The sequence below is a fragment of the Mirounga leonina genome, unplaced genomic scaffold, assembly GCF_011800145.1.
Source record: "Mirounga leonina isolate KUSES-001 unplaced genomic scaffold, KU_Mleo_1.0 Mir_170, whole genome shotgun sequence".
Classification (NCBI taxonomy): domain Eukaryota; kingdom Metazoa; phylum Chordata; class Mammalia; order Carnivora; family Phocidae; genus Mirounga; species Mirounga leonina.
The window spans coordinates 12707861-12727162 of NW_023270433.1; the positions used below are offsets into that span (position 1 = coordinate 12707861).

General features: G+C 59.4%; 1 protein-coding gene across 11 annotated transcripts in view; it reads right to left on the reverse strand.

Annotated features, from left to right (window-relative positions):
• Window positions 1-19302, reverse strand: part of DAB2IP (DAB2 interacting protein) — a 188021-nt gene that overhangs the window by 16046 nt on the left and 152673 nt on the right. For 9 of the 11 annotated variants that reach the window (XM_035015901.1, XM_035015900.1, XM_035015902.1 and 6 more), the window contains 7 exons: window positions 11351-11504; window positions 9595-9693; window positions 8226-8780; window positions 5105-5249; window positions 4874-5018; window positions 2464-2700; window positions 611-812 (listed from right to left, as the gene is read on the reverse strand). In XM_035015901.1, coding sequence (XP_034871792.1) covers window positions 611-812; window positions 2464-2700; window positions 4874-5018; window positions 5105-5249; window positions 8226-8780; window positions 9595-9693; window positions 11351-11504 — 1537 coding nt within the window. Of the gene's footprint in view, window positions 1-610; window positions 813-2463; window positions 2701-4873; window positions 5019-5104; window positions 5250-8225; window positions 8781-9594; window positions 9694-11350; window positions 11505-15176; window positions 19265-19302 lie in introns of those variants that run through there. The other 2 variants (XM_035015904.1, XM_035015903.1) reach the window with 2 other exon arrangements.

Consider the following 19302-nt stretch of genomic DNA (forward strand, 5'->3'; position numbering starts at 1 on the left):
CCTGGCAGGACTGGCCCTTGCTGCCAAGAACCTGTTCACTGTGCGGGCTGGGGCTGCAGGGGCGACAGTGGAACCCCAGGTCACAGAGGGCGCATGCCGGGTGGCTGCGGCTGGGTCAGAGGTGGCTAGGGAGTAAGATTTTCAACTGATAGTCAAGGGCAAGTCTGGAAAGGTCTACACCTTCCTGCCTGACATGGGGAGGTGCAGCATCTTCAGAGTATACATTTTTCACACCAGTGGCCTTAAAACCTAAAGCAAAGACATTTTTGAGACGCAGCTCAAGATGATCACATTTCTCCCAGGCAGGGAGCACACCTTCACGCAGGAGTCTGTCCACTCAATTCTGAATGTGCAGAGGCCTAGCTAAAGCCCCAGTGGGCAGAGTGGGCTCCCGTGGCAGGTGCTGGAAAGTGAATGGGACATTCCCCCCCCAGGAAATGGAGCCCCAAGACCCCCCAGTGCAGGCTGACAGGGCCTGGGTTGGAACCTCGGGCTCCAGCACCTGGGTGGGTGAACACGCTTACCCCGTTCGTCTGGAGGAGCACCCTCCAGCTCTGTGGCAGCATCTGGCCCAGCCCCTGACCCCCCACAGCCCCATGGGGCCAGGCACCTGCTCCAGCTGGCTGACGGCCTCCCAGAGCAGCGAGTGCAGACTAGAGAGCTCACGGCCCAGATCGATGTAGCCCTCGAAGCCGGCCGTGTTGGAGATGGTCTCGGGGTTGGAGATCTCCAACAGGAAGCGTTGCATGTTGGTCCACTCGTGCTCCAGGAATTGGTTCATGAATGACATGTACTCCTCCTTGCTGCCAAACCTGGACAGAAAGCGGACAGGGTAAGTGCCCCGGGGCCCCGCCCATGAGCCCCCTTCTCTGAGGCACCCTGCCTCAACTCCCACCCCTCCTGGCCCACTGCGGCTGCCTCCCATGCCACTCACTGCCCCCGCCAACCAGTCCGTTCCAACTGGGGGCCCTCATTCCTGGCTAAGCCCAGAGACCCTTTTCGGGACCTTTCCTCACAGGACCTAGAATGCTCTGTGGCCCTCACTCCTCATGCACAGCCAGTCAATCTCCTTCCTCTTTTCCTCCAAGTTTCAAAGGCTTGGTGCACAGATGCCTTTCAATGCACGTTTGGCAGGTCTCTCTGCTGAGCTTTCAGATGTGCGCATCCATGGGTACCTCCTCTGTACTCGGCCTGGCCAAGTCTGGCGTCAGGTCTGTCGCCCCAGACCCATGCCCCACCACCAGGCTTCCTATCCTAAGTGGGGACACTGCCGTCCCCGAGACAGCTGAGCCAGAAGCCTGGTGGCTTCCAGCTTCTCCCTTTCTCACTGGTGAGACCTGCTGACTTTATCTTCTAATAACCCCCCACCTCACAGCCACGGCCTCCTGTATCGCCACCCCTTGCCCCCCAACACTTCCCCTGCAGTTCCTTTTGTGGGAGGGAACCATGGCTACCCTCTCGGCCCTGTCTCTCAGCTGCCCGCTGTGCTTCCTCCAGCCCCCGTGCCCCTGGCTTTCAGGCTGACCAGTTCAGGACCCAGAACAGATGAGAGCCAGCCTCCCTCTTGCTTCAAGCCCTCCAGTGGCTCCCCCTGCCCCACCTGCACTTCAAGTCCCCGCTGACCTCTCATATCTCGCCTCCCACTCCTCCTGGCCTGGTGATGAGTCAGGAATGCCAGGGTGCCTCATGCTGCCAGCACACGGCCCTCCTGGGGCCTGCTGCACCTCTGCTTCTGCTCGCCTCATCCTGACGCGCGGCGGGGGCACATCTCCCAGAACGACAAGCAAGGGGCCCTCCTAAGAGGCCTGCGTGCTCCCTCACCGCTCTGCTGCTTATCCCACATCTCCCTCTCTGCGGGAGTGTGGGTCCAGGAGGCTGGGGCCAGATGTGACTCAGAGCCCAGCGCAGAGAGGCCTGCAGCAGGGCTCCGTCCACACTGCGAACGAGCCCTTCCGTTTCCACCCACTCGCTCCAAGGTACAGCTGAGGACACTGAAGTGCTTTATGAGCAAAGACATCCTTCACGGCATCAAACAAGGACAGTCTGAAACAACCTGAGAGCCCAACCACGCGGGACGGGTTAAGAAAATATGGGCCATTCTCCCTTGAAGGCATATTAATCATTCATTGCAAAATGAGGCTTATGAATGTTAAGTACACGGGATAATCCTTATGATAAAATGTTAATTCAAAAAAGCAGAAGGAAAAAATATCTCCTCTTCTCACCTTTGAAAATGAAGGAAACGTACCCAAATGCCATGTACTTTTTGTAGGAGGAGGATGAGGTGTGGAGATTTTATTTTGAACAACGGGGAAGGGAAGAACTGAGGATGACAGGGCCAGAAGCGGGGCCTGCGTGCCGCCCAACTCCAGGGCGGAAAGCCCCCCACCCCCCCGCCCCCGGCCCAGCCCCGCCGCTCCAGCCGGCGCCCGGATTCTGCCCTGAGGGGTGCCCGGCACTCACTTGGCGAAGTTGGCCAGGTTCTGGGTGACCTTGGCGATGAGGGTGAGGGTGCGGGCTGTGCGGTCGTCGGGGTACTCCTGCAGCAGGTTGAAGAGCGAGGGCGACATGATGGCCGGGCAGAGGAAGCGCAGGAACAGGGAGGCACTGATGAGCCGCTCGCTGATGTCGGGCCGGCCTCGGCTGCTGCACTCCTGCCGCCATGAGGCAAACACCTCTTTCAGCTCCCGTGGGAAGACACTGGGAGGGACAGAGGGGGCGTCGGTCATCGGGCGGGGCAGCTAGCCCGCTGCAGGGAGTGCAGCGCGGCGAGGGCAAATGGAGGGCTTGGTGCAAGGAGCAGGGACAGCCGAGCTCCAGGCAGGGCGGTGGGCTCTCCACAAGGGGCCGAGGCGGAGGGGCACAGGTCCAGAGAGGCTAGGTCTCTGTCCCAAGCAGAATCAGTGGCAACAGCCAGCCTGCCCCGGGGCTTCAGCCTTGACCTCCAACACCAGGCACGAGGTTCTAGGGGAGAGCGAGGCGCACACAAGTGGCATCGACCACTGCTCCCTGGACGCCATCACTGCTGCTGACACTCACTCCCTTTGCTTGCATCATATTCAGGAACTGGACAACTTCAGCAGAGCTCAGAATGACCAAGATGGGAATAGCCTAATCACAGGAGGAGAACCCAGCTCTCCACCTTCTCGGCGGGAAGGGAAACAGAGGGAGTGACCCGCCCCCCACCACCCAGTGGGGGCCAGTGGGGGTAGGCAGGGTTTCTAGCACCCAGCTGGGGGCTCTCTCTGCTGGGCATCCGCAGCCTGCCTCAGTCAGGCCCCACTGGCCAATCTTTAAGCGGTTTTCCTATCTTTTCACCCTGAAAAGACATGCCTCCCACCTTGGGACAGAGTGCCGGCACCCACCCAGCACTCCAGGGACCCTATGCCTGGTTCTGTCACTAGCTCAGGGTGTTCTGAGCAAGTGCCTGGCCCTCCTTGACCTTCAGTTCCCTCACCCTTACAATGAGAATAGGGCCTACCCTGCCAAGTTCACATGACCATCTCAAGGCCGTAGGAAGCCTTGATCAACTCACAAGGTTTTTGCCCAACAAGCCCAGCACCTGCCCAGCAGGCTCTCTACAGTGAATGTGGCTGAAGCAGCAAGAGCGTGCTAGAGAGACGGTGACAGGGGAGCAGAGGGAGGACCTTGAGCCCTGGCCCTCAAAATGCCTGACCCAAAATGCCAGGCAGGGGGGAGCTGTGGAGCAACGACATCTGTGGATGGCCTTGTTCAGAACAGAAAGGTGCCTCTGGGCCTCTGACAAATATCAGAAAGAGGAAATGGAAAATCATCCACGGATATGTTTCCCTGTGTCCCACACCCAGTCTGCCCTGGGAACGGGGGGCAGAGGGTGAAAGCACAGTCCACCCCAAGGGTGGGAGGTATGTTCCCAAAGAGTTCAGGACTGTGCCTCCACCCCCAGGTCCAAGGGTCATTTCTGGCCCAGCTCGAGGGGCCAGGCTGACCCTAGGTGAGTACCTTGTGCAGCCCAGGGGCAGAGGGACGTGGTAGGAGGACATCCATTCTCCTGGCTCTGGCTATTCCCTCTGCTCCCTGCCCAAGGCTATCAGTCACCTAGCAGGCCTATCCCTGCCTGTCTTTCGGGAGCTGCAAGCCATTCCTGGGCCTTCCTAGGTCCAGCCCTGAGCTGGTGGATCCATCTGCCCCGGGGTTCCAAGGATATGCAGGAAACAGATTTGGGCACAAGCACAGTCCCACTCTGACGGGATCAGGGCTGTGACAGAGGTGCCCGGGAGGGGGGAGACAACCACGTCTGATACCATGGAGGGGGGCCACTGAGGGGAGGCAGGCGTAAGGCCTTCAAGCAGGAAGGGAGGCAGCATGAGGCGGTGGGGCTGTGGGGTGAGTGAGGAATGGCACGGGCAGCAGGTGGTAGGGTGGGGCGGCCCCCCTGTGGACAGCTGAGAGGTCTCGCATCCATCCACCTGCTCCAGGAGAGTGCCTGAACAGGGCCCCATCCACCTCACTCCCTGATGCTGCAGGCCCGGCACCCTCAACAGCGGCCGGCACACCGACGGGCCTGCGAAGAGATTCGCAGATGCACTGCCACATCCAGATTTTCCACACCACGGCCTGCACAGATTCTGGGCCACTCCTTTACATTGGAGAGCCCACAAAGGACCAGACGGGGGCCAGGTGGGCGGGGGGGGGGGGGGGGGGGATTCCAATCCCAGAGCCACCACTTGGAAGCTACGTGAGGCTGCAGCTCGGCCACTGGCGCCCTCGTTAAACCTCTGCTCTGTCGTTTCAAAGTCAGGGAGAACGGAGCCGAAGGGCCTTGCCCAGCACCCTGCGGGCACCCTGACACAAGACAGGCAAGATGCGGGGCAGGGGCCCAGGTGGCACTGACCAGTAGGAGTTGATGATCTTGCAGAAGGCTAGCTCGCAACACATCTTGAGGTTGCCCTGGTGCTCAGGGAGGTCGGCAGCCGAGCACTTGCTTGGGTCTACTTCGCAGTTCTCATCCGACTCATATAGCGCTTTGATGAACTCACCTGGGGCCAGGAGGGCAAGGAGAGGGAGTAAGGACTGGCGGGCGCAGGCCACCCTCTGCCCACCAGCTAGCCTGCAACCTCCCTACCTAGCGCATCCTGCAGGTACTTCTGGCCCACCAGCTTGAGGTATTCCTCGATGGCCTTAGTGGCCAGCGTGTTCTCCCGGAAGATAAGGTGCTCGTTGTCCCCGCAGCGGTCCACCTCTGACATCATCAGGTCCGTCAGGAAGTCCTGGGAAGGTGGGAGATAAGAGTGGCTGTGAGCAGGTCCGGAAGGCAGGACCCTGGGATCCCAGCCCCGCCCCCCAGCCAGAAGCGCCCACTTCTTGAGGATGCTCTGCTGCCACGCTGCTGGTGCCCAACCTTGGGGGCTACTGAGGGGTGAGCCCGGGCAGCCCGTGAAGGGGAGACACCTAGAGGTGGTGACATGACAGCTGGGTCAGGGGTGGGGAGGCGGCCTCAGCAAGTGTAAGCCACGTGGAGCCATGAGCCAACTGCACCGTGGTCAGACCCGCCAGACTCAAACCCTGTTCCGCCCTGACCAGGCCTGGCCAGGAGACCAGAGCAGAACTCCCCTCCCCTTGCCAACAGCACTAAAGAGAACAGACAGGCCACCCTCCCTCCACTGTACAAGCAGCTGTCACCATCCACCCGCCTGTGACTCTGACGGGGTCTTCCATACCAGACAGACTTGTTCTGGGCCGCCCCCCGGGGGAAACTGTCCAGATGCCCTGGAAGGCAGTGGGCCAGGGCTCAGATGGCGAGAACACAGTCCTCGGCTTGGGTGGTGAGGCGGCCCCTCACTGCTGTGGGTCCCAGACTTCTGGAAGGCAGCTGTGAAGCTGATGAGTCTACAGGTCCCTTACACAGCGTCATGGGAAGACCCTGAGAGGAGCCGGAGCGCACGCCCTCCCTCCTGACTGCAAAGATGCGGTAAGGTGAGCCTGCCTTCTTCAGGAGCCCCTGCCTCCTCATGCCCTCAGCCAACCCTGTGACCTGGGCGAGGGGAAGACAGGGAATCAGAGACGCAGGGGAGGGTGATGGAGGTGGCAAGGTGGCTAGTATGGGCCAGGGTTTCTGGTGCTCTGGAAATCCCTCCCTCCAATATGCATAACTTTGGGCCCTTTGAAATCACAAGTGGCCCCTGAAATACAGAAGTGAGTTCTAGGTGCAGGAAACCTACTGGCCAAAGGAAGAACAGTAGGGACCGCAGGAGGAGAGGGAAGGGGCTAGTGCCTCTCTGGGTACCACCCAACCTGAGGACCCCTTCCTGCGCTACACATGACCTGTAGGGCCCCCTCCTCTGAACACACAGGAGCAGAGCCAAGTACTGCATGGGCCTTGCAGCTCCACTAGGCTCCTGTTCACGGTCACAGGTCTTCCACAACTCCTGGGGTGGGTGCTAGGCCCAGGCTGGGATGGGGGAGGAGCTCTCTTTAGAGCTAAAACCCAACGAGGGGAACAGGCACAGAATAGTAAAGTGACCTGTCCAAGTCCACACAACTACCTGGGCCAGATCTGGAGTGGGGATGACAGGGAGAAGCCTTGGAGTCCAAGGACAGGAACTCTGCAAAGCCACGGCCCCAGAGGGCGGAGCCCGGAGAGAGGGTAGGAAGATGCTGAGATGCCCACTGATACCACCTTTACCTTGGGATTATATTATATAATTATAAATATATAAATATAAATATATATATTATCAGAGAGTGAGCTCATATGTACATCACCCCAGCACGAGTTACTTTCTATCCTTTTGCCTAATGATCTCCCAGGCCCACTGAGGGCAGCTGGAGCCTGGCTTCCAACTCCCTCCACGGTGAGCACCATGGGCCCTAAGAACAAAGGTCACTGCAGATGGGAGGTGGTTTTCCAGGCCAGCCCAGCTCTTGGGGGTCGGGTATTGAAAGAACAGACACAGCAGCAGAAGAGGCCTCCCTCGCTCCCTCTCTGGGGGCCAGGGGCTCCCTCAGTTCACTCAGTTTCCCAACAGCCTGCCAACACTGACCAGAGCCTATCTGGCCTAGTCAGGTCCAAAGGCTGGGGAAGGGAGGAGGAAACTCAGTGCCTCTCCCTCCACGGAGACCACACTGAGAAAGTACCTCTCCTTGAGGGCAGCCACCAGGCAGGGGGGCTCTGGAGGGCCCAAAGACTTCTGGGAACAGGTAAGAGAATAAGGGGCCCTGATGGGAGTCTAACCTGGACCCCCAACCTGTGTCTCCCCCGCCCCAGACTGTGAGGGCTCAGGACCTTGACACATGGCGGTCCCTCACCTCCATCACAGTCCACTTGGCTCTCAAACCATACCATGTCCAGAGGGCAGAGGCCCAGCTCCTTCTTTTTTTCTCTTAAACGCATATAAGAGATTTGTGTTTTATTCTCCTATGACACAGGCCAGCACCCGAGGCCCTCTGCAATGCCCAGTCCTTCTCCACTGCACCCCCTTCAGGTAGCTCCCCACCAACAGAAGGGGCAGGGTGAAGAGGTGGGGGGTCCACCTTTGAGGCCCAGAACCACGCTGCACTATGCCGGGCAGGTAAGCCGTGGAGAGCCCTCCTGAAGGAGACTACTTATCTCCAGAAGAAGGTGGGAGGGGCTGACGCGTGGCCTGGAAGATGAAAGGAGGTGGGGGGGGGGGCAGAGAGGTGGGGCCTTCCAAACCTACGGGGGGCCTGCCGGATAGCTCTGGGACAATCCCCGTTCCGTGGGCTGTGTGGCTGGGGCAGCTGTCGCCACAGCTGGCTGACTGCCGACCAGCCCTGTGCGCACTGTGTGTGAGCCTATGTGTCTGATGTGGGAGGGCTGAGGCTGGGAGCTAAGACAGGCTGTCACATGTCAGGGATGTCACCTGAATGCTGCCTCACTGGGCGTGTGTCTGGGAGAGGCTGGGTCCCCTTGAGCTTCAGAGGTCGGCCCTCAGGTGCAGCGGGGAGGCTCCTCAAACTACCCCTTCACTATAAGCCACAACCCCACCCATCGGCTCCATATGTGCATCAGTGATCAGCTCCAACCACGGAGGAGGGACACAAAGCCCCCGACTCTGTGGCGCAACTCTTGGGCTTAGGGAGCCCACCTGGCTGTGACAGGTGTCCCTGTGAGAGCTGAAATCCATGACTCGGACACGGGGAACAGCGGGTAATCTAGTGCACATCACCAGGCCTCCACGTGGGGCCACACAATGTGGCGGACCCGCTTGTGCCCACACACGCACCTTCACTTTGCCCGTGCTCTGCAGAATGTGCACCAGGGCCGATGCCATCTCTTCCTTGGTCTTGGCGCTGAGGATGGGCTCGAGGGCTGCACAGAGCCCCAGGTAGTGGTTGGTGATGTGCTCGGCAAACTCCTTGTACATCTCCATGGGCAGGATGGTGATGGTCTGGTAGCGCGCCTTGATGCGGATCATGGGCCCAGGGCCCTTGCCGCCCTTGGGGTTGGGTGTCACCACCGGGTACCACTTCTCCACAAACTGCCGCCCGGCCACGGAAGCAGCCGGCAGGCTCACCAGGCCCAGGTAACTGTTGCGCTCCTTCTTCTTCTTCTTGTCCGTCTCCCGGTACAGGTGGACGGTAACGGTGCGCAGGGGCGGCAGGTTGTGGAACTCAAAGTGCTCCCCCCAGAAGACATTGTCGGTCTTGAGCTTGCCCGTGGTCCGGGCGTACAGCACATCGTCCAGGCACAGCTCACACAGGTACTTCTTCTTGGCTGGCAGGTCCTTGGCCTCGATCACCCACAGCTTCAGGATGTGCTCCACACGCCGGCTGTTGTCCTACACACGCACAAGGGGGCCGCGCTCAGACCCAGGAGGGGCCCGGCCGCAACACGGGATCGGGAGGAGGCAGGGACAGCTCTGGAGCCTGGCGGACAAGGGGCCGGGTCTCTGCTCTGCCTTGTACTAGCCCACTGACCTTAAGCCTGTGACTTAACCCAAGCCTCGGTCCCTTTTCTGTGAAATGGGAACAAAACAGAGTGACAGACCAAGTAAGGGGTTGGCACAAGGCCTGGCACACAGCAGGCGACCATGCCATTTACCAGCTCGTCTGCATTTGCCGGTCTGTAAAGTCACTTAGAGGTGACCGCTGCTAAGACCCCTTCCTTAGTGAGGTCACGGCAACCAGGACTCAACCCGGGCCCTGAAGGCAGCCATGGAGGCAGGCACGGAAGCAGCCAATTACAGGAAGGGATCCATGAACTCGATGGGAGAAGCTGGGGGCCCACCAGCCTAGGCCAGTGGTGGTCCTCTGAAGGAGACGGCTGTCCAAGCTAGACTTGGGTGCATACGGAACCAGCCTGGGGGCGGGGGGGAGGGACAGGGACATGAATTCCAGGCAGCAGGGCACCACACCCAAGTCCGTAACAGCCCCGTACTCCATCCTCTGGCCCAGCCTCGTCCGTGTGCAGCTTTGAGGACGGAGGCCCATGGCCTGAGTCAGCCTGGCCACCTAGAGCTCTTCCTGCAGGGCCCAGCACCACTGCCCACTGGGGCGCTGCTTCCACCCCGCCCCCCCACCGCAGCCTACACCAGAGATCCCTACTTCTATCCCTCTTGCCAGAGTCTGCGTCTGCTCTGGGCCCAGGCTTACCTTGTTGGGGTGTACGGCTCGCCGGAGGTTCTCCATCCACTTATCCCGCTCGGCTGCTGATCGGCAGGAGAAGCACTTGCTTCCTGACGACGTCGTCACCTGGGGGGATGGGCAGGATAGTCACAGAGGAGGGGAACACAGCAAGGCTGCTATGATGGAAGACCTCTGGGCCTTGGGGGACTTCAGCTGCCAAGTCTGCGCCACAGCCACAGGGAGGGGGCAGAACAAGGCTCACAATGACAGCGTTTGCAGGTGACGCACTGAGACCCGAGGTCCCCAAGCAAGTCAACAACAGTAGGAGGCCCATGCCTGTACCAGCTGGTGCCTGGTCCCGGCTCCCTACCTTGCCTCAGCAGCCCTGTCCACAGGAAAGCATCTTTCTGGCTCCAATCTCACTCTCCCAGAGATGGGAGGAGAGAAGGGGAGGGCCCCCTGCCCAGGTCAGAAGGCAGTGCTTACCCAGAACCGCCCTCTACAGGTAAAACCGCAGGCACCAAGGAGACAGCCACGGGTAAGCACAAAGGATCACCTCAGTCCTCAGCTGACACCTTCTGACGGGTCTTTGGCTAAGTGGCAGTGACAACAGTGACGGTCACAGAAACTTAACATTTTGGGGGCCACACTGGAGAAATGAGAATTGGGCTATCTAGGCCTGCTGGGCCCTGGGGCCAGACTGTTGCTCATCCTTCGTCTTCTCCAGGTGAGGGAACCTGACCCACGCAGCTCCTACTCTGTTCCTGCTGTGCCCAACACGAGGCCAAGGGCTCTCCAGGGGGAAAGCAGACTCCTTATCCAGCCACTCAAGGGCATGCACAAAACAGCATCCCCGGCTGTGGACAAGTGGACAGGCATCATCTTCAGCCCGTCCCAGGCAAAGAAGTCAGAGCCTGGCTGGACCAGGAGTCTTGAACCAGAAAGGGCACCCAGTGGGCACAGGGTATGGGGCAGGTGCCAGGCCCCATTCCATTCTTTCCTCAGGGCAGGGGTGCCTGGAGGTTGTCCCTGAGTAGCTGATTTTCATTACCAGGCTCATTCCTCTATCAGAGAGCTCCCCTAATCATCCAAGATTGTTGGGGGTAGGAAGCTTCCCAGAAACAAAGGTGGGAAGAGAATATGAATAATTGGAGAAGCAATTAGGAACGCCCAGAACACCTGCAACATTAGATACCCTGGTCCTGGTTTGGCCTCGGGCTTGATGTGTGGCTGCTGACATCTTCTTGACAACTCTGGGCCTCGGCTTCCCCATCTACAGTGAGGGACTGGGCAGGTCACAGCCTTGCACACCCTATACAGGTTGGGTGGCTGTCCCTCTGCTTTCAAACCTCGGGTCACAGAAAGCTAGGGCAGGAAAGGTTCTGGCTCTCATCATGCAGAAAGGGAGACAGGCCCAAAAAAGGGAGTATATTCCACTACCCCACAATGTATTTGAGGAGTTTCTGAGGAGTGAGTAGGCTCTGGGGCTTAAGCAATTCTATACAGGCTTTCACTCCCTTCACCCACTGGGGCCTTGTGTCCCTGCACATGGAAGACTGTGCTGGTCCATTTTCAAGGAGCTCACGGAGCAGGAACAAAGTCCCCCATCTCCCACCTCCACCTGGTTTCTTAGGAGCCAAAAGCTATGAGCAGATTCCAGCCTTGCCCCAAAGAACCTGGCCCCCACTGAGGCCACAGAGCACTCCAGAGGGGTGTCTGGATGCGACCTGGCCTCACCAGGAGATGACACGGTGCCCCAACCCACCCCTGCAGTGGAACTCACCTCGAAGCAGTAGTCCTGGCCCAAGATGCTGCTGTGCACGGGCTTGATGACCACCTCCTCCTCCATGCTGAGGTCCAGCGCTTCTACCGCGCTGCTGGGGCTGAGCAGGGATTCGTGGGAGCGAGACTCCTTCAGCCTGGGCATCAGATGGGACCTGGGGGTGGGTGGTTCTTGTGTCAGGCCCAGCCTACCACTCCCCTCCCTTCCCCCTTCTCCAGGAGGCCTGTCTAGACCTCCCAGCTAGAGGCAATCATTCCTCCCAAGAAGGAGGCATTACAGTACTGGAGTTACAGGGACCCGCCAGGCGCTCTTCCCCACTGAGGGACTCTGGGGAAGTGGCTCAGCCTCTAAGGAAGCAAACGGCTGAGGATGAGGCCACCACTCAGGAACTGAACATCAGCAATGAGCGCAGGGTAGGGTCCTGGCCTGGGAGCCCCACAGGACCCAAGCAACCTTCCCCACCTCCTTTCCTTGGCCCTGGTCTTCCTCCAAGACCAAAGTAGTCACCCATTTGTCCAGAACGTCACTGTCAACAGAGCCCTTTCTCATACAGCATCACAGTCCGCCCACCAGTCCCACTCAGGGCAGGAGAACCACAGGGACTTCTGCTGCTCCCCTCCCATACATGAGGACCTGAGGCTCAAACCGAAGAGGACGCAGTCTCTGCATGGTACCTGAGACACTGAGACTCAGGGCCCATGTGCTGGAGCTTGGGGGCCAAGGCCAGGGTCAGTGGGCCCGATGCAGGTACAAAGAGCAGAAGCAGTGGGCCACCTGGTGCCCAATGGAGCCCAGACCAGGCCGGGCTCTGACAGACCTGACCTTGGACTGGGCCCACCGCTCACTTGCTGTGTGGCCCTGAGCAAGTCACTTCCCCTCTCTGAGCCTCGGTCTCCTCAGCATATCACGTGGAAAGTACCTCAGACGGCACCTGCACCAGAGCTTGGTGGGGTCCTTCTCAGAGAGGTGAATGTCCCTTCCAGAGCCAACGGCACATAGCAGTGCCCCACGAAGCTCCCTCCCACAGCTGGGACCTAAGGACTACCAGGACTGCTAAGCCCTCCCCTAGCATGGAAGCTGGGCAGGCCTTGCCCCTACTCTTGCCCAAGCCCAAACCCCTGGAGCTGGCACAGAACCCAACTTGGCCTTAGCCCACCTAGACCTCCTTCCCCCAACACCTTCTGCCTTTCAGCTCCTGGCCTCTAATGGCCCAAGGTTCAAGTTATCACTCTCTCCCTGTCTCAGTCAAGACTTCAGGCAGGAAGATCTGGCAGGGTCACCAAACACTTCCTGCAGGGCACAACCCTGTAGCTCCTATCTCCATGACCACTGGAGGTAAGGGGGAGCTGAGGCCCACTACGTGGGGGCTCAGGAATCCAGAGATGAGCCAACAGGCCCTGCCCAGAGGCCCTCACAGGCTGGAGGCCACCCTCCACACCTCCAACGTGTAGTTCATGGCAACAGCCCTCTCTAATGTGGAGTCCTGTGCCAGGCACTCCATGGCAGTCAGAGCTGGAAGGAGGACCCCAGCCCTCAGGAACCCCACAGCCTGACCCAAGAGACCCAGTGAGCCTCCCCGTAACTGCTCCCCCATGCCCAGTATGCAGCTGGCCCAGGGTGAGGCTCCGATCACTCAAGCTGAATGGGTGCGTTCAGGTAGGACTCCTGGGAGCTCAAGGGGAATACACAGACCAGAGGGAAGCTGTGAGGCAGGCTGAGGTCAGCTCAGGGCTAAGCCAAACCCCCAAACTCACATGTAGAGCTTAGTGAGGCTCAAGCCCACTGGCACACACAGGAACACCGCCTCTGCTCCTCCAGCACCCCGCCCCCGGGAGGCAGCTTTCACAAACATGCACTGTGGCCTACTGCACCACTCAGCCCTGGGTGCCAACAGGCACCTTCCCTTAACGAGCTCCCCAGGCCCTGCTCCAGTGGCCCATTCTCCATCCCCATCACAGCACTGGCCTAGGCTGTGGGGAGGTTTGTAATCCCCTCAGCTGCAATATGCCACCCCAGGCCGCACACCACATGGGGCAAATTCCAGGCTTCCCTCCTAGGATGGGGCTTCATTCCTCAATGCAAGAGAGGCCCTGCCCCAGCTGCTAGAAAAGTCACCCCGCCTAGGAAGGGCTGGCACCCACAGCCCCCTACTCTTGCTGTCCAGGACTGAAAACCCAGCCAGCAGGCCAGATCAGGCTGCTTTCTGGCCCAGCCTGGAAACCCCTGCCAGGTAAGGATGCTGGGAGGGCAGGGTAGGGACCCAGGCAGTGCAAAGGGGGAGCTGATGTGCTGGGGCCGCCCCCTGCCTGGAGCACCTGGATGAGGTGGCTGGGAGAGGAAAGGGAGGCATGGTTCAGCAGACTGGTCCTGCACGGGGAGACGAGGGGGCTCTGGTTTTACAGCCCGCGAGCCCCGCAGGTCCAGGTCAGACCTGAAAGCAGCAAGAGCCTGGAACCTACGGCTGCAGAACCCTCCTCTTCCTTCCTCACCATCCTGCTCCATAAACATGCCCCAGCTGGCCCAGGACTCCCCAGGAAGGTTCCTGGCTAAACAGAGGGCTGTGGGGAAACTCACAGCTAAGGCATCCTGGCTGCAGCTGGGCACCTGTGACCCTCCCAACCTCTTGTGGGCTTCTCCAGGCTGGGGGACCCCGGGCAGAGGCTGCACCCCCATGCAGCTAAGCTCACTGGGAGGAGTCGGAGGAGACGGCACCCGGGCCAGCCATTAGCTACTCCAAGGTCTGCCAGGCTGTTTCTGCACAGTAGAGGACCCGGCCTGAAGCGCTGCCCCGTTGGGTGGGGGCAGGGCCAGAGGGCCTGGGCTCCGATTCACATGCAGACACATATCCTTCCCACTCAGCCTGGAGTCCACCTGTTCCCCTCCTCCCCAAAAGGCTCCTGGCCAGACAGAAAAGGTGCACAAGAGGCCCCGAGGGAGCTGTTCTGCTGTCACCCTGCCAGGGTGAAAGCTCCTGGCAGAGGCTGAATGTGCCCCTGGTGGTGGCTGATAAAATGACTAGGGCTCAGGAAGGAAAAATGGTCACTTGGTCACTAAGTGGCCTAAGAACCACCTCCTCCAGGAAGCCAGCCCTGTCCTGAGCCTGCAGGACCCCCTAATACTCCACACCACCCCATCCCATCAATTGGTTTAAGTAGGCCTTCACCCAGCCCTGCCTTTGCCTCAGGGCAGCATTTTGCCCACCTACAGGCTGGGCGAAAAGCCCAACAAGGCAGGGAGGGAGGGTGGAGGGCACCGCAGACTGGCCAGGCTCCAAGGGGACAGCAAGTGGGCTCAGTCTCCCTACCTAGGAAGCTCAGTAAAAGGAGGTGACCAGGTGCCGGCTGCCACCTCGCTCCCACCCCACTCCCAGGAGGTGCTCCACTCATAAGCACCCTCTCCATTTGGCGCAGGACACCCAGCTGCTCGCTTTCATGTCCCTTTTACCAGGAATATTCATCTACCCATTTTACAAAAAGGTAAGGGGCTCAGAGGCCTGATGCCATTGTACACAGGATCTCTGTGACCCCTGACCCCTGCATCAGGTCCCTCCCTGCCACTCCATGGCTGGGGTAAGAAGAGAAGGTGGCCCAACACTCCCACTGCATGGCCTCCTGCAGTGCCCGGATGTGGCTCACGATGGCTTACCCCGATGACCTCCTGTGGCCCCTGGAGATCAGAGCCACCACACCAACCGGGGCAAAGGCCTTCACACTGCTGCAGCCCAGTCTGAGCTCATTCTCACGGCAACCCCACCAGGGATGCCATGGGACTACGCCAGGCTCAGACCTCAAACAGGACTGCGGGCTCCGTGCCCCTGGCTCCTCACCAGAGCAGAGCTGGTGGCCGTGCCCACAGGAAATGTCACATATATCCCTTCGCTGAATCCTCACAAGGCCAAGAGGCAGATACTGAGCTCATCCCCACTTCACAGGGGAAAGACAAGTTTCTTCCAAGAGGGCAGGCCCAGGGGCTGGTCTTCCTCCTAGTGTCACCTCCATACCTCAACTCCCTGGCCACTTCCTGAAAAAGAAGGGTCTTGCTTCAAACAAAATTCGACAGTAATGAGCACACAGTGAAGAAGTACTGTAAAGAGGATTTTCAGAAAGAGGCATTTCTCAGGCCCTGGAGTCCAGAAGAGGGGTTTCTGGTCAGGAATGCATGGGATTCAGTACCAGCCCCGCTTGCTGGGGTCCATCTGTCTGTTCTACCTCACCCTGGACTGCTCTTCCCCAGGGCTCACAGCTCCCTCAGGCAGGCCTCCAGGCAAATGCCATCCCCTCATCCTATCCAACCTTCAACACTCAGCATCAGCACACCCTCCTCCACGAAGCCTTCCGGGACTCCCTGGAGACAGCAACCCTGCGAGTGGTCCCAGCAGCCTGACAGTTGTCAGGCTATGCTGGGAAGGTCAGTCACAGACCATCTTCCTGCCTGGCTGGGGGCTCCTGGTGGGTAGGGCGGGGTCTGGCTCAGAACCAAGATTCAGGGACCCCGAGGTTCCTAGCCCAAAGCCCCAGTATCCCAGCAGCCAAGGTCAGCTAAGCTCTGGGAGGGGGAGGAGTTCAGCTGGGATGGGGGCAATCCTCCCTGAGCCCTCAACCCTGGTGACTGGGAAAAGGGACAAAGACAACCCAAGCGTTGGTCATCATGGCAGCTGTCTGCTCAAGGTCAGGTCCCAAGAGCAGCACCCCAGTGCTCACCCAGAATCTGAGAAATGCCCCTGCTCTTTGTCCAGTTATGGGGAGCTCCCTCATGTCTCCCAAGGCCAGGTGGCTCACTGTACCCTCTATGGCTGTACCCCCCACCACTGTCCCATCCCTCTGACACATCCCTGAGTCCTAGACACAACTGACTGTCTAGACCCTCAACAGATCCCAAGGACTAGAAGCCCTGTGTCCCCTCCCCAAGTGAGGCCATCTGCTCACGCCTTTACCTCCATGGCATGGAATCCTCACACTTCCTGGGAAGCGGATGGTGCCATGGTTCTCAGGTCACAGATGGAAGTGCCAAGGCCACAGCGTAGGGAGACCTGCCCTGGACGCCTCTGCTCCAAAGAGCAGTCTTGGCCAGGGCCTGGGGGGCAGTGCAGTAGGGCTCCTCACCAGCCTTCTCCATCTGACCATAGTACCATCCTGCTAGATGGGCCCCTCTACCCAACATGGTGTTACTCCCACCCCTCTGCCGTCCGCTCACAGCCTAAAGAGAAACAAGTCACTGTGCTTCCACCTGGTGCTGAAGCCCTCCCTGAAATGGCCGCTTCTCTACCTCCCCTCACACCACACCCTGACAAGTGACCTAGACTCTCCTCCCCAGTTGGTCCCCCTTTGGGGCCCTTTGCGCATGCGGTTTCCTGAAGCCCTACCACCTCTCCCCGCACCTCTCTGCCTAACGAATTCTTTCTTTCTTGGTTATCCAAGCCCAGCCCAAGTACTGTGGCCACCAGCATGCTGCCCTGGTACCCCTGGGCAGACAAGAGCTCACGCCCAAGCCACACGGCCAAGCCCCACGCCACACCACTGCCCCACCTGTCTCCTCAGGACAGCCCACCAGGACTGAGGTGCTGCAGCCCAGAAGGGCCAGGTGGCTCACCTGAGACTGCATGGGTGGCATGCAGCCGAGTGAGATGTGAACCCCGTTCAGCAGAGTCTAAGGCCAGCTCCATCCGTGCCTCCATCAGCTCTCCCCCACCCCACAGGTGGCTGAGCTGCCAAAGGCCACGGCCAGCTGCCCTGCTCACCATGACCCACTCATTCCAGGTCCAGAAGAGCCAGGGGGGCTGGCGAGGGTGGGACGGCCCCTGCCCAGGAAACGTGGGCCCGGCACGGGCACGGGTGGGGCTGCTGCTGGAGATACAGCCCAGCCCCAACAGCAGCTCATTGTGAGGGCCTGGGAGCAGGAACAAGAGGACATTGTCCTGGCTCCTGGGCCACAGCCTTATCTGATAGCCTTCCAGCCAACCCACGAGCTGTTTTTCAACTCCAGCCTTTTTTCTCTTCAAAGGTTACTAACACAGAAGTTTAGCAAATTCCCCATTATTCCAAGAAGGGAGGAGACCCAAAAACAAAACTTGCGATAATTAAGAAGCCCTATCTGACATGGAGAGGATGTTCCCAGCTAGGGCGGGGTGAGTTGAGAGGCTGTATAGCCTGGAAAATGAGAGGCTCAAAATCTCCTTCCAAGTCTTAAAGGAGCAGAGGGAGCTGCCCTGCATGCTCCCAGAAGGCAGAACTGGGACCAAGAGAGGCCAGTCACTACTCGGGCACAGCTGTCCCCATATAGGCCAGGCTGGTTTGGTTTTAGAGGAGTAAGCACCCTGTCTGTGGGAGTGTGCAAGCAGGAGCTGGGAGCCCCTTTAGATACGCTACAGAGGGGACACCTGCCCTGCTGGAGGATGGCTGGGGAACAGGCCGTGCACGCAGGGAGGCCGTGGAATAAGCCCCGAGAGCAAAGGCATGCACACGCTCCCCACCCACAGCTGGGAACAGGGAGGAGGGTAGGAGAGCCTAGTGCCAACAGTGCCCAGCCATGGGACAAAGCTGGTCTCCGTTCTTTAAAAACCAATCAACCATGATCACTTGTAAGTTAGTCAACTCTCCGGGCCTCAGTTTCTGCATCCGTAAATGAGGAGAATGACCTACCTCCCTTACAGGGCTGTTACAAGGATCCAGTGAGATAGTGCAGGTGAGTGCCAGATACCACTGTCCGTGCAGCTGTGAGCACGGCCAACGCAGGAACTACATGTCTGAAGGCTGATGTTTCCATGGTGGGTGACGCTCCTGACATTTGGGGTGATGAGATAAGGGCTTCCCAGGCCATTTTCTGTTCCTTTCCTCTGACCACTCCAGTCTCTCACTTTCTCCATGCCTCAGTTTTCCCCATCTATAAAATGGGGACAAACTACATCTACCCAAATGCTCTGGGATGCCTCAAAAAAAAGGTCCTTAATTTCCTGAATGAAAGGAAGGGGTGGTCAGCAGACCCCTCGAGGGGCCACTTTAGGCCCTCTGCCTGTGACTCCTGAGCACAGCGTCCCCTGACCCAACCTCCCACTCATGCTTGTGTGGTCCACTGCCCCTGCCCATGCCACAGCCAGGCCCGGAAGGGGCAGAAATCCTGGACAAGGTTGGTCTCAATGGAGGAGGTGCCCACCTGAGGGTTGGCAGGACCGGTGGACTCTGGAGTCAGGTCAGAACATGCCAAGCTCACTTCTGTCTGTCACAGCCAGGCGATCCAGATAGCTGTGCTGGAAACCTCTGCCCTCCAGAACTGGGCACAGTCAGGGTGAGAGCGCCAATGTCCTGGGAAGTGAGTGGCAGGACACAAACAGGGCAGCGCCCCACCCAGAACATCCAGCAGAGCCATCTCTCCCCAGGCCCAGCCTTGCCCTGCTGGCCTGGGAACCCGCTGCCGAGAAGGCCAGTGCTCACTTCTGGCCCAGCTGCGGTCCCAGGGGAGGGGAAAAGAATGAGCTGCCTAGTGGCTCCCAGGGCCCAGGGGAGTCAGAGCCTGTCCTTAAAAGGCAGGGAGGCTGGCTGCCCTGCCTGGGAAGGCTTCCTGGGATGACAGGGCCTGGAGGCACCATCCCTCTCGGCCCAGGATTCTCTCATCCAAGGCAAGGGGGCAGGTCCTAGCAGCCACTGGAAAGTGTGACCCCATCTCCATACACATACTGAGCCCTGGGCTGGGCGGTACCCAGTCTCCAGCCTTCACCCTACCCCTGGGAGTCTGTGCTTCCCCTCCACACTGCAGGGCCGAGCTGGCAAAGGAGGGTCCACACCCTGGCAACTACAACAGGAGGGTGGGATGGCGTATCACGTGCCATGGCTACAGCGCAAGCCAAGGCCAGACTCCTAGGAAGTGCCCCATAAGCCAGGCCTCGGCTTACCGGCATGGGTTTGGTCTGTGCCAGCCATGCTGCTTAGACATATATGTGTCCTGTTTTTAAAAATATA